Genomic DNA, 20,809 nt, shown 5'->3' with positions numbered 1-20,809 from the left:
GTAAAGTAGACATGTGGGAAATGTTACTTATTAAGTATTTTGTGTGACATATCTCTGTGATTTAAAATTCAAAGTTGGAATATTGTGAAATCATATCAAAGAAATTTTACCACTATCATGAAGTACAATATGTCACGAGAAAACATTGTCAGAATCACCAGGATCCATGGAAGCATTCCATAGTTATTACCTCATAAAGGGACAGTGGTCAGAATTGTAAAAATTGGCCTGGTCATTAATATGCAAACCACCTTTGGGGGTAAAGGGGTTAAACTCAAACTGCTTTGCAAACAAGAAGAAGCACTGATGTTTGAAAGACTCCTAAAGACACGAGACAATAGGACTGAATTAAAACCATGAAGTCGTTATTTTACAGGTGTGTTCCAATACTTTTTTCCATATAGTGTATTACAACAGAATAAACCCTGCAAGTATATAAACATTTTGGGGGTATTTAGCATAAGGTTTTTTAAAGTTAGTCTTGTTTATAGCTGCATTTGTACAAAATTTAGCAGTGTTGTACTATGTTTGATAAATGTGAAACATCTTAAGATAATAAAACTTTTGTCTACAAATGTCACTCCTCTTTTTATGTCACCCCGTTACTAGACTGTATTTGCCCCTTTTTTTTCAACTTTTTAGAAAATCACAATTTATACATTTGGCTAAATTCTAATTTGCATAGATACCTGTAACGTGGCGTGGGGTGGTAGCTGTGGGCAAGGCACCCATCTGTGCCGCCCTGGTAAGTTACATGAAAGTGGAGGGCCTGGTGGCATATGTAGACTTCTCCTGTGAGGGCATTACGCCTGTGCAGCCACATGTGACTGATATTGCTGGTTTGGCACGACCAGATGTTTCACAGTACATTGAGGGAGACCACCATTCAAAAATAAACTCTTTGCTGAACGGCAAGTTGATGAGGATTATACACAAGGCATAGTGGGCACACACTCTTATGAACGTTCCCTTTGCAACTTGTAGCATTTTCCACACAGTTTTCTTCCTCAGTAGTTTTCTCCAGAAATATCTATGTTCACTGTTTCTCCCTACTTTATTACAACCCAGCTTTAACACTACAATCCTGATCAACAAGTGTAATCTACGTGTTCTGAGGTTCAGCATATTCTTTCCACTTCTGGTGCCCTAAAACTCCCACTTGGGACCCTTCACTAGTCGCATATACTCAGTTCTGCTTAAATACCTTCCAGCGTTATAAGCTCAGGTTCTCGTGGCTAGGTGTCCTCCCCAAGGACCTGTCTCCGGAAGGCCACTCTGTTTCCTAGTCTCTTCTTATTTGGATCTCGCTGTCGCTTTTCTTCAGTCTCCTCTCACTTAGGGTCACCCCAAAATGTGGCGCTGTTCACCATGGACCTTCAGGCCTGCTCACTATGCACTCCAGGCCCTATCTAACTCTACTCTATCAGAAAGCTCCTCACTGTTTTCCCACATAGCCCGTTCTATTCTGGGCTAGTCCCAAACATTAACTCTAACTGTTCCTTTAGTGAAACTACAGATATCTAACGCACACTACAATTCACATTACATATGAATAACGCTTATTACATAACATCTCATATTACACCACATAACACATTTCAACATTGAAAGTTGTCCCTTCAAGGAGAAACGTTGGCAATATGTCCATATCCTTACATAAGCACACCCACTTTTGAATAGTGTTGAGAGCATTGTAAAATGTGATAAAATTGCAATTTTTTTGTGCAAAAATTTGGTGTAAAATGCTTCATAAATTCTTCCTATTGCATATATTCCTCCAGACACTCGTCACTACCTGAAAATGTATAGGACGCATCCATTACATGAACTGCAATGAACACATTTTCTGATTGTCCATCAATTGTATGGGTAAAAGATAATGTGGCTGTTCCAGGAGTAATAATGAGATACATACTTGATACTTGTTCCAATGATTCTGTTGGAAAAGATGTCACTAGATTTTCAGTTCTGGCTCTTTATTCCTCTTAGGTCATTTGGAATCTTCTGTGTCTAATCCACCCCCTCCATGCTATGTACAGTCATGGCCAAAAGTATTGACACCCCTGCAATTCTGTCAGATAATATTCAGTTTCTTCCTGAAAATGATTGCAAACACAAATTCTTTGGTATTATTATCTTCATTTAATTTGTCTTAAATGAAAAAACACAAAAGAGAATGAAGCAAAAAGCAAATCATTGATCATTTCACTCAAAACTCCAAAAATGGGCCGGACAAAAGTATTGGCACCCTCAGCCTAGTACTTGGTTGCACAACCTTTAGCCAAAATAACTGCGACCAACCGCTTCTGGTAACCATCAATGAGTTTCTTACAATGCTCTGCTGGAATTTTAGACCATTCTTCTTTGGTAAACTACTCCAGGTCCTTGATATTTGAAGGGTGCCTTCTCCAAACTGCCATTTTTAGATCTCTCCACAGGTGGTCTATGGGATTCAGGTCTGGACTCATTGCTGGCCACCTTAGAAGTCTCCAGTGCTTTCTCTCAAACCATTTTCTAGTGCTTTTTGAAGTGTGTTTTGGGTTATTGTCCTGCTGGAAGACCCATGACCTCTGAGGTAGACCCAGCTTTCTCACACTGGGCCCTACATTATGCTGCAAAATTTGTTGGTAGTCTTCTGACTTCATAATGCCATGCACACGGTCAAGCAGTCCAGTGCCAGAGGCAGCAAAGCAACCCCAAAACATCAGGGAACCTCCGCCATGTTTGACTGTAGGGACCGTGTACTTTTCTTTGAATGCCTCTTTTTTCTCCTGTAAACTCTATGTTGATGCTTTTGCCCTAAAAGCTCTACTTTTGTCTCATCTGACCAGAGAACATTCTTCCAAAATGTTTTAGGCTTTTTCAGGTAAGTTTTGGCAAACTCCAGCCTGGCTTTTTTATGTCTCGGGGTAAGAAGTGGAGTCTTCCTGGGTCTCCTACCATACAGTCCCTTTTCATTCAGATGCCGACGGATAGTACGGGTCGACACCGTTGTACCCTCGGACTGCAGGGCAGCTTGAACTTGTTTGGATGTTAGTGGAGGTTCTTTATCCAACATCCGCACAATCTTGCGTTGAAATCTCTTGTCAATTTTTCTTTTCCGGCCACATCTAGGGAGGTTAGCCACAGTGCCATGGGCTTTAAACTTCTTGATGACACTGCGCACGGTAGACACAGTAACATTCAGATCTTTGGAGATGGACTTGTAGCCTTGAGATTGCTCATACTTCCTCACAATTTGGTTTCTCAAGTCCTCAGACAATTCTTTGGTCTTCTTTCTTTTCTCCGTGCTCAATGTGGTACACACAAGGACACAGGACAGAGGTTGAGTCAACTTTAATCCATGTCAACTGGCTGCAATTGTGATTTAGTTATTGCCAACACCTGTTAGGTGCCACAGGTAACTTATAGGTGCTGTTAATTACACAAATTAGAGAAGCATCACATGATTTTTCGAACAGTGCCAATACTTTTGTCCACCCTCTTTTTTATGTTTGGTGTGGAATTATATCCAATTTGGCTTTAGGACAATTCTTTTTGTGTTTTTTCATTTAAGACAAATTAAATGAAGATAATAATACCAAAGAATTTGTGTTTGCAATCATTTTCAGGAAGAAACTGAGTATTATCTGACAGAATTGCAGGGGTGTCAATACTTTTGGCCATGACTGTATAATATGTGCGTGATATCCTATGAAATATACAACACTCTAAAGACCATGATAACTTTTTGAATGGTAATAATAATAATTGTTTAACATATAAATTGTTTGCTCATATTTAGCCGTCAAAAACTTGTTTTGCTCTAGTTTTCAAGCAGATCCCAAAAAACCTATTGGAGGCCATATACTTGCACATGCTTCAACAACAAGAATCAGCTTAAGAAAAGGAAGAGGCGAGCTGCGTATTGCTAAAATTTATGACAGGTGATGTCAAAGATGTTCACATGGCTTTTTTTTACATCTCTGTGCCCATGTGTCCAAGTTCTCATTTAGATGTCAAGTTTTCTGGTATGACTTCTATGTTTTACATGTGCGGATTAAATGAGTTTTTACTGTGTTTCCGCTGGCGAAACAAACGAAAACAAATATGCAATTTTTATCTGTGGATTTTCTGCATCTCATTCAACTCAACAGGGAAAATCCGCAGTTAAGACATGTATTTAACGCAACATGCTACAGATTTCAAAAACACACCAGAGGTTAATTTCTATAGCATTAAATATAACCAGAGTGGGCGTGAGATTTACATAAATCTCATCCACTTTGCTGTTTCTGGAATACAAGTGTTGTGAAAATAACACCAAAAATTCTCACTGTGGTAACTTAGCTTATTAATCCACCACATCTGATTACATATGGGAACCATACTCGCTGTCAGATCCTTTGCACAATTGGATACCACTGGTGCTTCGCAACCTTTTAGACAAAAAACGGTACCGGAGCTATCCGTGTGTCTGTGTGGATACGTGGTACATCCGTGTGGCAACCGTGTGCCGCACGTGTGCCGCACGTGTGCCGCATCAAGACCACACGGACGGCCGCCGGGGAAGAAGCGCTACAGTATGCGCTGTTCCCCTGCAGCTGGTGCTGATCGCGGCTGTCATTTTTCTCTCCTGCTCTGCCAGCAACAGCGAGCAGGAGAGAAAGAAAGAATGAAAACCAGACATGGGGTCCCCCTCTGTTTGTGGACCAACCTGGCAAAACTCACAGCTGGGGGCTGCTATTCTCAGGCTGGTAAGGGGCCATTGATCTTGGCACCTCAGCCTGAAAACAGCAGCCCGCAGCAGGCCAGAAAAGGCACATCTATTAGATGCGCCTATTCTGGAGCTTTGTCGGGTTCTTCCCACTTACCCTGTAGCGGTGGCAAGTGGGGTCATAAGGGGTTAATGTCACCTGTTAATGCGACCGCTCTGACTGTAAACTACTGGGGAATGAATAGAAGCAGCCAGAGCATGCTCAGTAACTAGCGGTGACGTCACAGAGCCTGTGCGCGCTGCTACCCCTTCATTCCCAAGTAGTTTACAGTCGGAGCATTAGCAGCGCTCCGGCTGTAAACTGATTAACCCCCGAGATGGATTTACGCCGTGGGACATGACTGAACGCTGGACAGGTATGGATATTGTTGGTTTATTATTTTATAATTTTTTTACAGGAGAACGATGGCGTCGATATGGAATTAGGAGTATAATAAAGCTTTAGGCTATGTGCCCACGTTAGCGTTTTTAAACGCTCAGGAAACTGATCCCCTTCCCAGAAAACGCACGTTTTATTTCCGCACGTTTCTTGCGCGTTTTTTGCACAAAAGATGTGCGTTTTTGACGCGTTTTTTTCCGCGCGTTTTCTGGGAACATTGGAAAAGGCTAAAAACGCTCAGCAATGCGGAAATTAATGAGCAGCTTAGCGATTCCTGAGCATTTAGAAACGCATGCATTGGCACAAAAAGCCAAAAACGCGTGCAATTTAATGTGAAGCTTCTTTTAAGCGTTTCTGCAGCGTCTGAGCTGGCACAAACGCTGCGGAAACGATTGAAAAAGCGCAACGTGGGCACACAGCCTTAAACACTGTGTGTAGTGTATTCTTTCATTAAAAAACTTTGTTCTTATTGTGTGTGTGTCTATTTAACCCTTGAATAACTCTAGGATTAGTAAATGATAGGTGTCTTATTGACACCTCTCCATTACTAATCCGAGCTTAATGTCACCTTGCAATAGAAAGGTGACATTAACCCCTTATGACCCCACTTGCCACCACTACAGGGCAAGTGGGAAGAACCCAATAAAGCTCCAGAATAGTCACATCTAATAGATACACCTTTTCTGGGCAGGTGTGGCTGCTGTTTTTAGGCTGGGGGGGCCCCTTACCAGCCTGAGAATAGCAGCCCCCAGCTGTGAGTTTTGCTGGGTTGGTTCACAAACAGAGGGAGACCCCATGTCGGGTTTTCATTCATTCTTCTCTCCTGCTCGCTGTTGCCGGCAGAACAGGAGAGAAGAATGACAGCCGCGTTCAGCACCAGTCGCCGGGGAGCAACGCTTACAGTAGCGCTTCTTCCCCAGCGGCCGTCCCTGTACACGGAGGACAGTGTGAACTGTTCTCCGTGTGCCGTGTTCAGCACGTTTTGCGGACCTGACATGTCGTGTGTCCGTGAAAACAAGCTGGCATGTGCAGAGACACATTCATTTTAATGTGTCTACGTGTGTCAGTGTCTCTGGTACGTGAGGAAACTGTCACTACACGTACCGGAGCCACTGACATGTGAAATCGGCCTTAAGCAGACAGTCTCTTAACTAATCTGAAATTCATAACATTTTGTAGATTCTGAGATTCTGTACAGCTCTGTCAGGAAAAATGGCATGTTTCATCCCCCTGAAGATGAGAATATGGCCACATTCACATGTTGAGTATTTGGTAAGAAATTCTCACATTGATCTGCGGTGAACTCAGTGTATTTTCCCACAGTGCTGAGGTCTAGTGTTGAGCTTTCCGATACCGCAAGTATCGGGTATCGGGCGATATTAGCTGTATCGGAATTCCGATACTGACTTCCGATACTTTTTTCATATCGGATACCGGAATCGGAAGTTCCCATAATGCTATCAGCCCGCTCGCTTTGATTCAGCCAATGGGATTCCTCAGAAGTGTGGGCACATCCTGTTAGGCATGTAGGCATGTTAACTATTGGCATGGCTGTGATTGGCTGCTGAAATGATGTCATGATGCACTATAAAAGCCACTGCCGCCGCCATTTCTGGTCACTCTGCTGTGAATTCAGTTAGGGACAGGCTGCTGTTGAAGACTGTAAGGGACAGTTAGAATTAGCTGTAGCTTGCTTTTCCCTAAGCAGCAGTGTTCACAGCTGTCTGCAAGGGCTGTGTGAGTGCAGCTCACGCTGTGGAGTGGGTCCTGCAGCCACGTCTGGTTGTAGGCCGCCCAGCGTGCCTCACTGCTGCCTCATACATCTTTTTGTTTTTGAGCTGCTTATTTTTCAAAAATTCTATCTAGTGTGCTTCCATCCGTATCCATATACGTTGGTTGCAAACACTAGTAGTAGACAGCGGAGCCTTTCTGCAGCCTTTCAGTGCTAGTGCCAACTTAGCTGCACTGTTCACGGCTGTCTGAGAGGTCTCTGACTGTGTGTGAGTGCAGCTCACGCTGAGTAGTGTGTCCTTCTGCTACGTCTGGTTGTAGGCCGCTCAGCGTGTCACTGCCTCACACATTTTTCTTTTATTGCAGCTCATTTTTTCTCCTATTAGTGTGCATCCATCCGTATCCATATACGGTGGTTGCAAACACTCTAGGAGTACACAGCGGAGCCTTTCTGCAGCCTGTCAGTGCTAGTGCCCACTTAGCTGCACTGTTCACGGCTGTCTGAGAGGTCTCTGACTGTGTGTGAGTGCAGCTCACGCTGAGTAGTGTGTCCTGCAGCTACATCTGGTTGTAGGCTGCTCAGCGTGCGTCACTGCCTCACACATATATTTCTTTAATTGCAGCTCATTTTTTCTTCTCCTATTAGTGTGCATCCATCCATATCCATCTACATTGGTTGGTTGCAAACACTATATAGGAGTAGATAGAGGGGCCTTTTTTCTGGCTTGTGCCCTTCAGCTGCAGCCAGTTTAGTATTACCCAATTTTTTTGGAGCCTCATCTTTTGCATTGTAGGTTACCTGCCTGCATTGTAATAGCTCCAGAAAGTTGGTGATACTCTGACTTTCAAATCTTTGGTCACATCCTTTTAGTTTTTTTGCCCCCCAAAAAAAACAACAAAGTTCACCAAACACTACATTTGAAAGTTGTGTAGGCCACATTAGCTCCCATTAAAGTGTAGTCGGCACACACACTTCATAAAATTAGTGTTTCTTATACCTGTAACCAGCTGTTCAGGAATAAGCACACTAAGGCCCCCCTTTGTACTTTTCTGCCTATCTTTCTCAGTCTAGCAAGATGAAGAAGGCAGGGAGTAAGGCACATGGCCGTGGGCGTGGAGTTTCAGCAGGGAGAGGACGTGGGGATTCTGCAGGGAGAGGATGTGGGGATTCTGCAGGGAGAGGATGTGGGGATTCTGTGCCTGCTGTTGGTACCAGTGAGTCAGCATCCTCCAGTTTTAGCAGGCAACAGTCCTTTATGCGCAGCTTTGTAGGACCTCACCGTACCCCACTGCTGCAGGAGGAACAAATTGAAGCCGTTGTTGGATGGATGGCAGCTAACGCATCGACTTCAATTACTTCCACATCCTCTCAGGGCCAGAGCACCGAAGAGCAACCATCTGTCTCTTCACCACCTGCCAAAATGCCTAGACAGTCAGAGAGCCCTGGACAGGAGCCATCACAGTCTCTACTTCTGTTCTCGGAATCTGTTGGTTTGGAAAGAGGGGGCCAGCCAAGCAGCATTCCAGAATGTGAGGAAGAGGGAGTATGCAGTGATGCGCAACTTCTTTGTCCCTCTGAATCTGAAGAGGCGGGTGGGCCAGTGCCTATGGTCAGCACACCTCAGTACGCATGAGATGATGATGAGACTCAGTTACCACTTTCTGTTGCGTACGGTGCTGGTGAGACAACCCAGGAGAAGCAGGTGTTTGAAGAGGGGAGTGTAGATGATGAGGTCCTTGACCCATCATGGCGTGAGGAACAGGAAGGTGGTGGGAGCAGTTCTGAGGAAGAGATTCCCCGAACGGCAAAAACCGGAGGGAGAGGGAGGGGCAGACTTGGTTGCCTGTAGCCTCCACTTCGGCACCCGTTAGGAGCATTCCACTTTCAAAAGGCAAAAAAGACGCACCCAAGACTTGCAGTGCGTGGTCCTTTTTTGACACAGTTGCAGATGACATTTGCTTTGTCAAATGCAAGCTGTGTCATCAGAGAGTCAAAAGAGGGAAAAATGTCAGCAACCTCAATACCACTAATATGTGGAAACATGTGCAGATCAAGCATGAGCTGGAGTTACACAGACACACTGAAGACGTAGGCCAACGTACAGCACTACCTACCACCTCTTCAGCTCGTGTTGGGGCCTCTTCCTCTAGCTCACACACAGCTGGTTCGGCTTCCTCACAGGATCGCCAAGGAAGAACCTCTGGCACTGTTGTCCAGAGACCCTGTGACATTCCACCCACAGCACCACGTTCCAAGTCATTCTCACACTCCCAGGCCACTCGGCAGCAATCGGTAACACAGGCATGGGAGAAAAGGCGGCCATACTCGGCAAACCATCCCCGAGCACAGGCTCTGAATGCTGGCATTGCCAAACTACTGGTCCTTGAAATGCTGTCATTCAGGCTGGTGGAGACTGACACCTTCCGGGACTTCATGGCATTGGCAGTCCCACAATACACTGTGCCCAACCGCTTTTATTTCAGCAGGCGAGCCGTCCCTGCCCTGCAGAAACATGTGGAGGCAAACATAAAACATGCGCTACTAAGCTCCGTCAGTAGCAAGGTCCACCTGACCACCGATGCGTGGACCAGTGACCATGGACAGGGACGATACCTTTCCCTCACTTCCCATTGGGTCAATGTTGTGGAGCCGGGTACAGATCTTGAGAGTGGCGCTCTACGTGTTCTGCCAACTCCACGGATTGCAGGAATCCAGTCTGTACACATTGACTCCTCCTCCTACTCCAGTTCCTCTGAAACAGCGCAGCAGGAGCCTGTTACGACCAATATGAGCACAGCCATGGCCAAACGTCAACAGGCCATACTGAAATTAATTTCATTGGGGAATCGAAGCCACACAGCGCAGGAGCTCTGGAATATCATCAAGCAGAAGAGCGACGTGTGGTTTCTGCCAGCGAATCTCCAGCCGGGCTTGGTAGTGTGTGACAATGGCCGAAATCTGGTGGCAGCTCTTGGCCTTGGCAACCTCACTCACATCCCATGTCTGGCACATGTGCTCAACTTGGTCGTGCAGAGCTTTCTGAGGGACTATCCGGATCTTGATGCACTGCTGCACAAGGTCCGCATAGAGTGCGCTCACTTGCGTCGTTCCAGCACGGCAAGATCGCGCCTTGCTGCTCTGCAGCGCCGATTAAGCCTTCCGGAACATCGCATCATATGTGACTTACCCACCAGGTGGAATTCAACGTTACATATGTTGGAGCGGTTGTGTGAGCAGCAGGCAGCAGTCATGGAGTACCAGCTGCATCAGGCGCAAACAAGTCGCAATGTGCGCCGGTCACACTTAAGCACCACTGAGTGGGCCTCTATGAAGGACATCTGCTTCGTTTTGCGTGCCTTCGATGATTCCACACGGATGGCGAGTGCAGATGATGCACTAGTCAGCATGACTGTCTCCCTTATCTGCATGCTTCAAAAAACACTGCCAGCACTAAGGGATGAGGTTTTGGAAGAGGTGGAGGATGAGGAGTCCCAAATGCCATCTGCTTCTGGACAGTCTGCGCTACGTGCTTCCTCACAAAGGCCTAGGCAGGGGACACTTTGTGAGAAGGATGAGGAGGAGTCGATGGAGGAGGAAGACATCTCTCCACAGGAGGGAGGTACACAAAGCTCTAGTCAGTATGTACAGCGAGGGTGGGGTGATGCAGAGTAGGCAGAGATCACGTCTCAAGCAGGGGAGAGCAGTTCTTTGGCAGTTGGGAGTCTGCAGCACATGGTTGAATTCATGCTGCAGTGCCTGAGAAACGACCGCCGCATCGCCCACATTCTCTACGCGGCTGATTATTGGGTGTACACCCTCCTAGATCCTCGATACCGGGACAACTTGCAAACCCTCATACCAACGTTGAACCGGGAGCATAAACTGCGGGAGTACCAAGGCACATTGGTGCAGTCCATCATGTTTTCCATTAAACCCAACAGCAGTGGTGCTAGTGCTTTACAAAGCACCTCTGTGCGTCGACCCAGTGGAGGAAACTCGGCACAAAGAGGGAGCAGAGGCAGCGCCTCAGCACAAGGCAAGACCACTATGGCCCAAATGTGGCAAAGTTTTGTGTGTCCGTCACAATTGTCTACACCATCACTGACGGCTCCAGTCAGCAGGAGGCAAAGTTTCCGTCAGATGGTGACAGACTACATGTCTTGCCCTGTGAGTGTACTCCCAGATGGCTCTTCCCCCTTCAAATTTTGGGTCTCTAAGCTGGATACATGGCCAGAGCTTAGCCAGTATGCATTGGAGGTGCTGGCTTGCCCTGCTGCCAGTGTATTATCGGAACGCGTCTTTAGTGCCGCAGGTGGTGTACTAACAGACCGTCGCACGCGACTTTCTTCCGATAACGTCAACCGGCTTACTTTTCTGAAAATGAACAAGGCCTGGATCTCCCTAGAATTTGCCAGTCCTCTTCCCGACTAAATAATTGGTTGGCAACTGTATCCGGGTCTCCTGTTGTGTTCATGTTTCTACCACCTGAACTATAATCCCTGGGCTTCAACACAGCCAGTTGTCGCTCAGATGTGTCGTCTGCACAGAGAAAAACACTAGCTCCTGTGTTAGTGGGGTTCAGTAACGCCAGCTGCTCCCCTGCTGTGTGGACGGCAAAGTCTCCTGCTCCATCCACATTCAAACTACTACTGATTTTTAACCCTGCTCCACTTAGGCCTCTGGCTCCACTGTCTCTAGTATTTCCCCTGGCCTCCAACCCCGCCAGTGACAGCTCTTAAGTGGCGTCTGCATAATCCACACTTGTTCCAGTGTTACTTGGCCTCAGTCACATCAGTTGATCCCCTGATGTGTGTCCGGCAAGGTCTCCTGCTCTGTCCACATTCCCATTACTAGTAGTGTGAATGAGGACAGAGCAGGAGACCTTGCCGGACACACATCAGGGGATCAACTGACGGGACTGAGCCCAAGTAACACAGGAACAAGTGTGGATTGTGCTGACGCCACTTCAGAGCTGTCACTGGTGGGGTTGGAGGCCAGGGGAAATACTAGAGACAGTGGAGCCGGAGGCCATATTTGAGCACGGTTACAATCAGTTGTAGTCTACTACCTCTATAAAACGTGCTGCAAGTTGGCCTCAGCCAGCTCCATGCCTCATCCTGGGCTCCAACAACATCAGTTGGTGTTCAGAAGTGCCGTCTTCGCAGAGAAACACACACTAGCTACTGTGTTAGTGGGGTTCAGTAATGCCAGCTGTTTCCCTGCTGTGTAGACGGCAAAGTCTCCTGCTGCCTCCACATGCCAACACTATCAGGCCTCAGCCTGCTCCATGCCTCATCCTGGGCTCCAACAATGCCAATTGGTGTTCAGAAGTGCCGTCTTCACAGAGAAAAGCACACTAGCTCCTGTGTTAGTGGGGTTCAGTAACGTCAGCTGTTCCCCTGCTGTGTGGACGGCAATGTCTCCTGCTGCCTCCACATTCAAAAAACAGCAGGCCTCAGCCTGCTCCATGCCTCATCCTGGGCTCCAACAACGCCAGTTGGTGTTCAGAAGTGCCGTCTTCACGGAGAAAAACACACTAGCTTCTGTGGTAGTGGGGTTCAGTAACGTCAGCTGTTCCCCTGCTGTGTGGACGGCAATGTCTCCTGCTGCCTCCACATTCAAAAAACAGCAGGTCTCAGCCTGCTCCATGCCTCATCCTGGGCTCCAACAACGCCAGTTGGTGTTCAGAAGTGCCGTCTTCACGGAGAAAAACACACTAGCTTCTGTGGTAGTGGGGTTCAGTAACGTCAGCTGTTCCCCTGCTGTGTGGACGGCAATGTCTCCTGCTGCCTCCACATTCAAAAAACAGCAGGCCTCAGCCTGCTCCATGCTTGATCCTGGGCTCCAACAACGCCAGTTGGTGTTCAGAAGTGCCGTCTCTGCAGAGAAAAACACACTAGCTCCTGTGTCAGTGGGGTTCAGTAATGCCAGCTGTTCCCCTGCTGTGTAGACGGCAAAGTCTCCTGCTGCCTCCACATGCCAACACCATCAGGCCTCAGCCTGCTCCATGCCTCATCCTGGGCTCCAACAACGCCAGTTGGTGTTCAGAAGTGCCGTCTTCACAGAGAAAAACACAGTAGCTCCTGTGATAGTGGGGTTCAGTAATGTCAGCTATTCCCCTGCTATGTGGATGGCAATGTCTCCTGCTGCCTCCACATTCAAAAAACAGCAGGCCTCAGCCTGCTCCATGCTTGATCCTGGGCTCCAACAACGCCAGTTGGTGTTCAGAAGTGCCGTCGCCGCAGAGAAAAACACACTAGCTCCTGTGTCAGTGGGGTTCAGTAATGCCAGCTGTTCCCCTGCTGTGTAGACTGCAAAGTCTCCTGCTGCCTCCACATGCCAACACCATCAGGCCTCAGCCTGCTCCATGCCTCATCCTGGGCTCCAACAACGCCAGCTGGTGTTCAGAAGTGCCGTCTTCGCAGAGAAAAACACACTAGCTCCTGTGTCAGTGGGGTTCAGTAATGCCAGCAGTTCCCCTGCTGTGTAGACGGCAAAGTCTCCTGCTGCCTCCACATGCCAACACCATCAGGCCTCAGCCTGCTACATGCCTCATCCTGGGCTCCAACAACGCCAGTTGATTTTCAGAAGTGCCGTCTTCACAGAGAAAAACACACTAGCTCCTGTGTTAGTGGGGTTCAGTAATGCCAGCTGTTCCCCTGCTGTGTAGAAGGCAATGTCTCCTGCTCCATCCACATGCAAACTACTACAGATTTGTAACTTTGGTCAACTTAGGCCTCTGGCTCCACTGTCTCTAGTATTTCCCCTGGCCAACAACCACGCCAGTTACAGCTGTGAAGTGGCGTCTGCACAATCCACACTTGTTCCTGAGTTACTGTGGCTCATTCCTGTCAGTTGATCCCCTGATGTGTGTCCGGCAAGGTCTCCTGCTCTGTCCACATTCACATTACTAGTAGTGTGAATGAGGACTGAGCAGGAGAGCTTGCCAGACACACGTCAGGGGATCAACAGACGGGACTGAGCCACAGTTACACAGGAACAAGTGTGGATTGTGCAGACGCCACTTCACAGCTGTAACTGGCGGGGTTGTTGGCCAGGGGAAATACTAGAGACAGTGGAGCCGGAGGCCATAGTGGAGCACGGTGACAATCAGTAGTAGTCTACAACCTGTATAAAACCAGCTGCAAATTGTCCTCCGCCTGCTGCATGCTTCATCCTGGGCTACAACACAGCCAGTTGTAGCCTGGAAGTGCCGTCCGCACAGATATAAACACTCGCTCGTGTGTTAGTGGGGTTCAGTAACGCCAGCTGTTCCCCTGCTGTGTGGACGGCAAAGTCTCCAGCTGCCTCCAAACTCACACTACAATGCTTTTTCTCCTAGCTCCAAGTAGGCCTCAGCCTGCTCGGACTATTGACCCTGGGCTACAACACAGCCAGTTGTAGCCTGGAAGTGCCGTCCGCACAGATATAAACACTCGCTCGTATGTTAGTGGGGTTCAGTAACGCCAGCTGTTCCCCTGCTGTGTGGACGGCAAAGTCTCCAGCTGCCTCGAAACTCACACTACAACGCTTTTTCTCCTCGCTCCAAGTAGGCCTCAGCCTGCTCGGAGCATTGATCCTGGGCTACAACACAGCCTGTTGTAGCCTGCAAGTGCCGTCCGCACAGATATAAACACTCGCTCCTGTGTTAGTGGGGTTCAGTAACGCCAGCTGTTCCCCTGCTGTGTGGATGGCAAAGTCTACAGCTGCCTCCAACATCACACTACTACTGACTTTTAACCGTGGTCCACTTAGGCCTCTGGCTGTACTGTCTCTAGTATTTTACCTGGCCTCCAACCCCGCCAGTCGCTGCTCTGATGTGCCGTCTGCACAATCCACACTTGTTCCTGTGTTACTGGGGCTCAGTCACGTCTGTTGATCCACTGATGTGTGTCCGGCAATGTCTCCTGCTCTGTCCCCATTCCCATTAATAGTTGTGGGAAGGTGGACAGAGCATGACACCTTGCCGGACACACATCAGGGGATCAACTGACGTGACTGAGCCCCAGTAACTCAGGAACAAGTGTGGCTTGTGCAGACAACTCTGCAGAGCAGCAACTGCCGTGGTTGGAGGCCAGGGGAAATACTAGGGACAGTAGAGCCAGAGGCCAAAGTGGATCACGGTTACAATCAGTAGTTGTGTACAACCATTATAAAACTCGCTCCAAGTTGGCCTCAGCCTGCTGCCTGATTGACCCCTGGGCTTCAACATTGCATGTTGCTGCTCGGAAGTGTGTTTGCCACGGGTACTCCCTCCTGCCCAGCCGGGTTCCAGCAACGTTAGCTGTTTCTCGGCAGAGCCTGTGGCCTAGGTGCCTCCTTCATGGTATCTGAGTTCCAGCAACGTCTGCTGGTCCTTGGTAGTGCTTTTTAGCACAGGTACCTCCTGCTTAGAAACCGTGTTCCAGCACCGTCAGCTGGTCCACGGTTGTGCCATTGGCTCTTGTTCCTTTTGCTGCCCCTCCGGGTTCCAACACCATCAGCTGGTTCTCGGCAATGTCTTTGGCACGGGTACTCCCTCCTGCCCAGCCTGGTTCCAGCACGCCTGCTGTTTCCGGGTAGTGTCGACGTCACTTTGCCACTGATACGTTGTCCTGTCGTGTTGCGGTCGGGTTAGCCGAGACTATGGTGCCTGCAGTTTCAGTGCTTCCTAAGTGGGCTGCGGGTTCTGGTAACAAAGGCTGGTTCCATAGTGCCAATAGGACAAGCACTCCCTGTAGGACTGTGGGTTTCGGTAGCTGCGGCCGGCTCGTGGCCTTGCAACTTTGTTTTTCATGGGTACCTTCTGCTACCCATCCAGGTTCCAGCACCGTCAGCTGGTTCTCGGCATATCCTTTGGCCTAGGTGCCTCCTTCATGGTATCCGAGTTCCAGTAACGTCTGCTGGTCCTTGGTAGTGCTTTTTAGCACAGGTGCCTCCTGCTTAGAAACCGTGTTCCAGCACCGTCAGCTGGTCCACGGTTGTGCCATTGGCTCTTGTTCCTTTTGCTGCCCCTCCGGGTTCCAGCACCGTCAGCTGGTTCTCGGCAGTGTCTTTGGCACGGGTACTCCCTCCTGCCCAGCCTGGTTCCAGTACGCCTGCTGTTTCTGGGTAGTGTCAACGTCACTTTGCCACCAATACGTTGTCCTACCGTGTTGCGGTGGGGTTAGCCGAGTCTATGGTGCCTGCAGTTTCGGTGCTTCCTATGTGGGTTCTGGTAATAAAGGTTGGTTACGTAGTGCCAATAGGACAAGCAACAAGCACCCCCTGTAGGACTGTGGGTTTCGGTAACTGCGGTCGGCTCACGGCCTTGCAACTTTGCTTTTTTCCTGGGTACCTTCTGCTACCCATCCGGGTTCCAGCACCGTCAGCTGGTTCTCGGCAGAGCCTTTGGCCTAGGTGCCTCCTTCTTGGTATCTGAGTTCCAGCAACGTCTGCTGGTCCTTGGTAGTGCTTTGTAGCACAGGTACCTCCTGCTTAGAAACCGTGTTACAGCACCGTCAGCTGGTCCACGGTTCTCCCATTTGCTCTTGTTCCTTCTGCTACCCATCCGGGTTCCAGCACCGTCAGCTGGTCCTCGCTAGTGTCATTTGCTCTTACAGCTTCTGCTACCCATCCGGGTTCCAGCAACGTCTGCTGGTCCTTGGTAGTGCTTTGGAGCACAGGTACCTCCTGCTTAGTAACCGTGTTCCAGCAACGTCAGCTGGTCCACGGTTGTGCCATTGGCTCTTGTTCATTCTGCTGCCCCTCCGGGTTCTAGTACCGTCAGCTGGTTCTCGGCAGTTCCTCAGCCTTCTTGTACCTTATGCTACTTTTCAAAGTTCAAGCTTGTGGAAATGGTTTTTGATTCTCACTCTGGATCTCCCTGACAATGACCCTGAAGACGACGACCCTGAAGACCAAACAGAAGAATACCTAAAAGATGACCCTGAAGAAGATGACCAAGAGGACAAAGAACAGGAAGACAACCACCAAGATGCAGAACAACAAGAGACAGAAGACCAAGAAGCATAAAAACCAAAAGCAGAAGAACATGAAGCATAAGACTAAAAATCAGAGCAAATGATATTATCTAATTTATAAGCAGAAGAAGACTATGCAGTGTATGGGGGTGAGTCCGTTCCTCCTCGTGGTGCCACTGGAAAAGGCCTGCTGCTGCAGGCCAAACTGAACACGGACGAATCCTGTTGTAAATCTTTTGTGACAGGTTGAACGGAAGGTGTAATCTTCAAACTTTTATAGATAACAACTACAGGAATGCCTGACACAAATAAGAATATGATGAAGAAGAATAGGAAGAAGATGAAGAAGTAGAATATGAAGAAGAATAAAAGAAGAAGAATAAAAGAAGAAAAGAAGAAGAAAAGAAGAAGAATAAAAGAAGAATAAAAGAAGAAGAATAAAAGAAGAAGAAGAAGAAGATACTGCTGCTGCAGAAGATGATGAAGGAGAAAGTGTGGGAGAAGTAAAAAAGAAGGTGAAGAGCATGGAAGTAGTGAAACATACATATCTGACAAAAAATTAAAGACTTTAACATAGTCAATATCTTTGTAACTACGAACGTCTTTAAAAAAAAAAAAATCCTGCGATTCCATTTGATTGGGCTAAACCTCTATGGCTTTAATGTCTCCTACACCTCCCACAATACATTATACATTATTATTAGTTGTTTTTCTCCATGTAGAATTAACCAACAGGGAAAGAAAGTGTTTTTTTTAATTCCGATATTTCTGTTCCATTGACTTGAATGGGACTTCCGGGATCGGAATCGGCGATACCCGATACTTTTTTTAGATCGGCCGATCCATTCCGATACGATATTTTTCAGTATCGGGTGGTATCGCTCAACACTAGTGGTGGCTTATTAATATGATTTTAAAACCTTCCTAATAAATGTGAGTTTTATCTTTTTTCACTAATTTTGGTGCTGGAGACCCCCTCTTTTTTCCTTTGGATTTGGATTAGGTGAGTATAACTGTGTTTGTTATTTTTAAATAAAAATGGAAAAGTGTATTTTGTTTTATTTCAAATAAAGTACTTTGTACTTGCTATGTCTTTATTTACCATATAATTATCGGATTAGTAATGGATGGGATTCTTATAAATGCTTCTCGATTACTAAGCCGTGGGCTTGATGTCATCAGACAATACAAAGGTGACATCAACCTCCGCAAATGAACCCCACTTCCATTCGCTACAGGGCAAGTGGGAAGAGCCGGGCAAAGCGCCAGATGTGCCATTTCTGGGCAGCTGCAGACTGCTATTTTTAGGCTGGGGGGGTCAAAATTCTTGGCCCCTTACCAGCCTGAGAATACTAGCTGTCGGCTTTAGCAAGGCTAGTTGTTAAAAATGGTGGGACCTTATGACTTTTTAAAATTATTTATTTAAATAATTTAAAAAAACAGCATGAGGACCCCTCTGTTCTTGATAACCAGCCTTGCTGCAGCCCCCAGCTGTCAGTTTTGCCTAGCTGGTCATAGAAAATTCAGGGGAACCACACCGGATGTTTTTTATTTATTTATAGCCCAGGCGGCGGGTGATGAATACTCCCATCAGCAGCCACCTGCTCTCACTGGTATTAGCAGCAGCAGGTGTTGGCTCATAGGAGTAATAGTCACATCAGCCTCTGCCTGTTCTCGCTGTTATCAGTTAAATATATCTCAACATTCTCCCCTGCTCGGGCTGATCACCAGCGGAGCAGGGGAGAATGATGAGAGCCGTCTTCAGCACCCGGCGCCGGGGAACAGCGCTTACTGTACAGCTGCTTATTAGGCACGGGTGCATGTAACATAGTAACATATTAACATAGTTATTAAGGTTGAAGGAAGACGTTAAGTCCATCTAGTTCAGCCCATATCCTATCCTAACTTGCCCTAACATGTTGATCCAGAGGAAGGCAAAAAAACCCCGGACAAGTGTCCATGTGCATGTGTATGGGACATTTTGCGGTCCGTGCTGCTGGGAAAAAATGGACGTGTGAGCGTTTTTTGCTAACTGACACTTGAATGGGTCTACGTGTGTAAGTGTCTCCGGTACGTGTGAAAGCTGTCACCACACGTACTGGAGACGCAGATGTGTGAAAGAGGCCTAAGAAAATGTGCACAATTTAAAGAGACATTCCCCAACATTGAAAGGAGGAAGTATATGATCTATCAAGCAAATTGATCATCTTCTCACTTAGAAAATAATATGTAACTTGTATAGCCGGCATAAGACGCTGAGCCTAGTGATTGGCTATAGCAGTCACGTGCGCTGTAGCCATGCCACCATTACAGTCTGTGAACAATCACTGGTAGCAGGATCTGAGAGCCAGCATTAGAGCAGGAGCCAGTGAGTGAACCTCATTATTATTTTTAACCCTTGGAAACCTATTGGATAAAAAATATTAAAAAAAAAAACTGTTTTATTTTGATAGTATGTTAAATCCTAAAATGAAAAATTAGAAGATATCAGTAATATTTACCTTTTTTGTTGACAGCCCTGAGATGCCAGAAAATGAAGCCACATTTGCAATCACCGCTGGTGGTATTAATGATGCAAAGGAGTGATACCTGATATATATATCAGCTTTCCGTTTTCTAGTAATTTGCTTATATATCTACAGCAGACATGTTTTATGCTTTTTATTAATTGGTTCAATGATTTAATTTACAAAATAGGTTTACCATTAGTTATGAGCGAGCACGCTCGGATAAGGTGTTATCCAAGCATGCTCGAGTGCTAATAGAGCATCTTCAGCATGCTCTAATACTATGTTACAGTCGCCGTAGTTGCATGTCTCATGGATGTTCAACAGCTGCAACACATGCATGGATTGCCTATCAACAACAGGTAATCCCTGCATGTGTTGTAGCTGTCGAACAGCCTCGAGACATGCAACTACGGCGACTGTAACATAGTATTAAAGCTCGCTGAAGATGCTCTGTTAGCACTCGAGCATGGTCAGATAATACTATTTGTCATTTAAAGTAATTGTTTTATGTGTGTATTTATACATATATATGTATATGATGTCCATAGAAGCATTCTAGTGGCACTAACTTATAGCTAAACAATGTCTATAGGATAACACAGGTTTCTTATATATGCTGAAAATATGGTGGTGCTTAGCATCAAATTGCTGTTTCAAGAAAAGATAAAAATCAAGATGGCTTTCAGGAAAACTAAAATCTCTTTTTCTTAGTACAAAAGGCTTAAAATAACAGTACTTGCTGTTTAGTGCATTTTTAAGCTTTATGGATTAATAAATAAGAAAAGATTTTATTTTTGATGAGTAACGCCTCTTTTGTTATCTCTTGTTGGTATATTAATGTGTTGGCTTTTCTATATAAATCACTTATATAGCCTTTAAACTGTGGTGATATTCAAGAATTAAACAATTGAGGAATTGTTAATTTGTGCTTGATTGCTGTTCATCTTCATAAAAATAAATAAGTCAAGTTTTTAAAGCAGCAGACATTTCAGGGAACTTTGGTTTCTTTTTTCATCAAGCGTCTTGTATGTGGTTTGTTCAGTCGTTACCTGTGCGTTTTTTTTCTAATAGTCCTTGCCATCCATATATTTTTTTTAACAATTCTTTAGTTAAAATTTTTTTAAAAGTTAACAGTAAACATTTGAACAGATAACTGTTTCAATATAGTACTGAAGATGCAACATGTTGAACGCAAGTGCTAATGTTGGTACAAGGTATTTGCGTTACATCAAACGTCGACATAAAACAATTGGATAATATAAACAGTGTAATCTCTACACAGTAACTATAAGTTACAGTCTGAAAAAAGAACAAAAAAAGAAAAAAAGGGAGAATCAGGCAACAGGCGTTGGTAGCGAAAATAACTAGACTAGATAATTTTGTGGAGTCAAAAATCTGATCATATGAGAAAGCAAATGGCAGGACCATCAAAGCTAGTAGTGTGTAACATATATGTATGTATCTATTGGCCTTGTATATAAACAGGAAAAA

General features: G+C 46.4%; 1 protein-coding gene across 1 annotated transcript in view; it reads left to right on the top strand.

Annotated features, from left to right (window-relative positions):
• The window catches only part of DMC1 (DNA meiotic recombinase 1), a 534,325-nt gene extending 514,931 nt beyond the window's left edge, over positions 1-19,394 (top strand). The window contains exons 11-12 of the mRNA XM_073549424.1: positions 3,810-3,926; positions 19,325-19,394. Coding sequence (XP_073405525.1) covers positions 3,810-3,926; positions 19,325-19,394 — 187 coding nt within the window. The remainder of the gene's footprint in view (positions 1-3,809; positions 3,927-19,324) is intronic.
• Positions 19,395-20,809: the final 1,415 nt, after the last annotated feature.

The sequence above is a fragment of the Dendrobates tinctorius genome, unplaced genomic scaffold, assembly GCF_039654945.1.
Source record: "Dendrobates tinctorius isolate UK_male_01 unplaced genomic scaffold, ASM3965494v1 ptg000159l, whole genome shotgun sequence".
Taxonomy (NCBI): Eukaryota; Metazoa; Chordata; class Amphibia; order Anura; family Dendrobatidae; genus Dendrobates; species Dendrobates tinctorius.
This window is presented reverse-complemented; position numbering and strand designations above follow the sequence as displayed.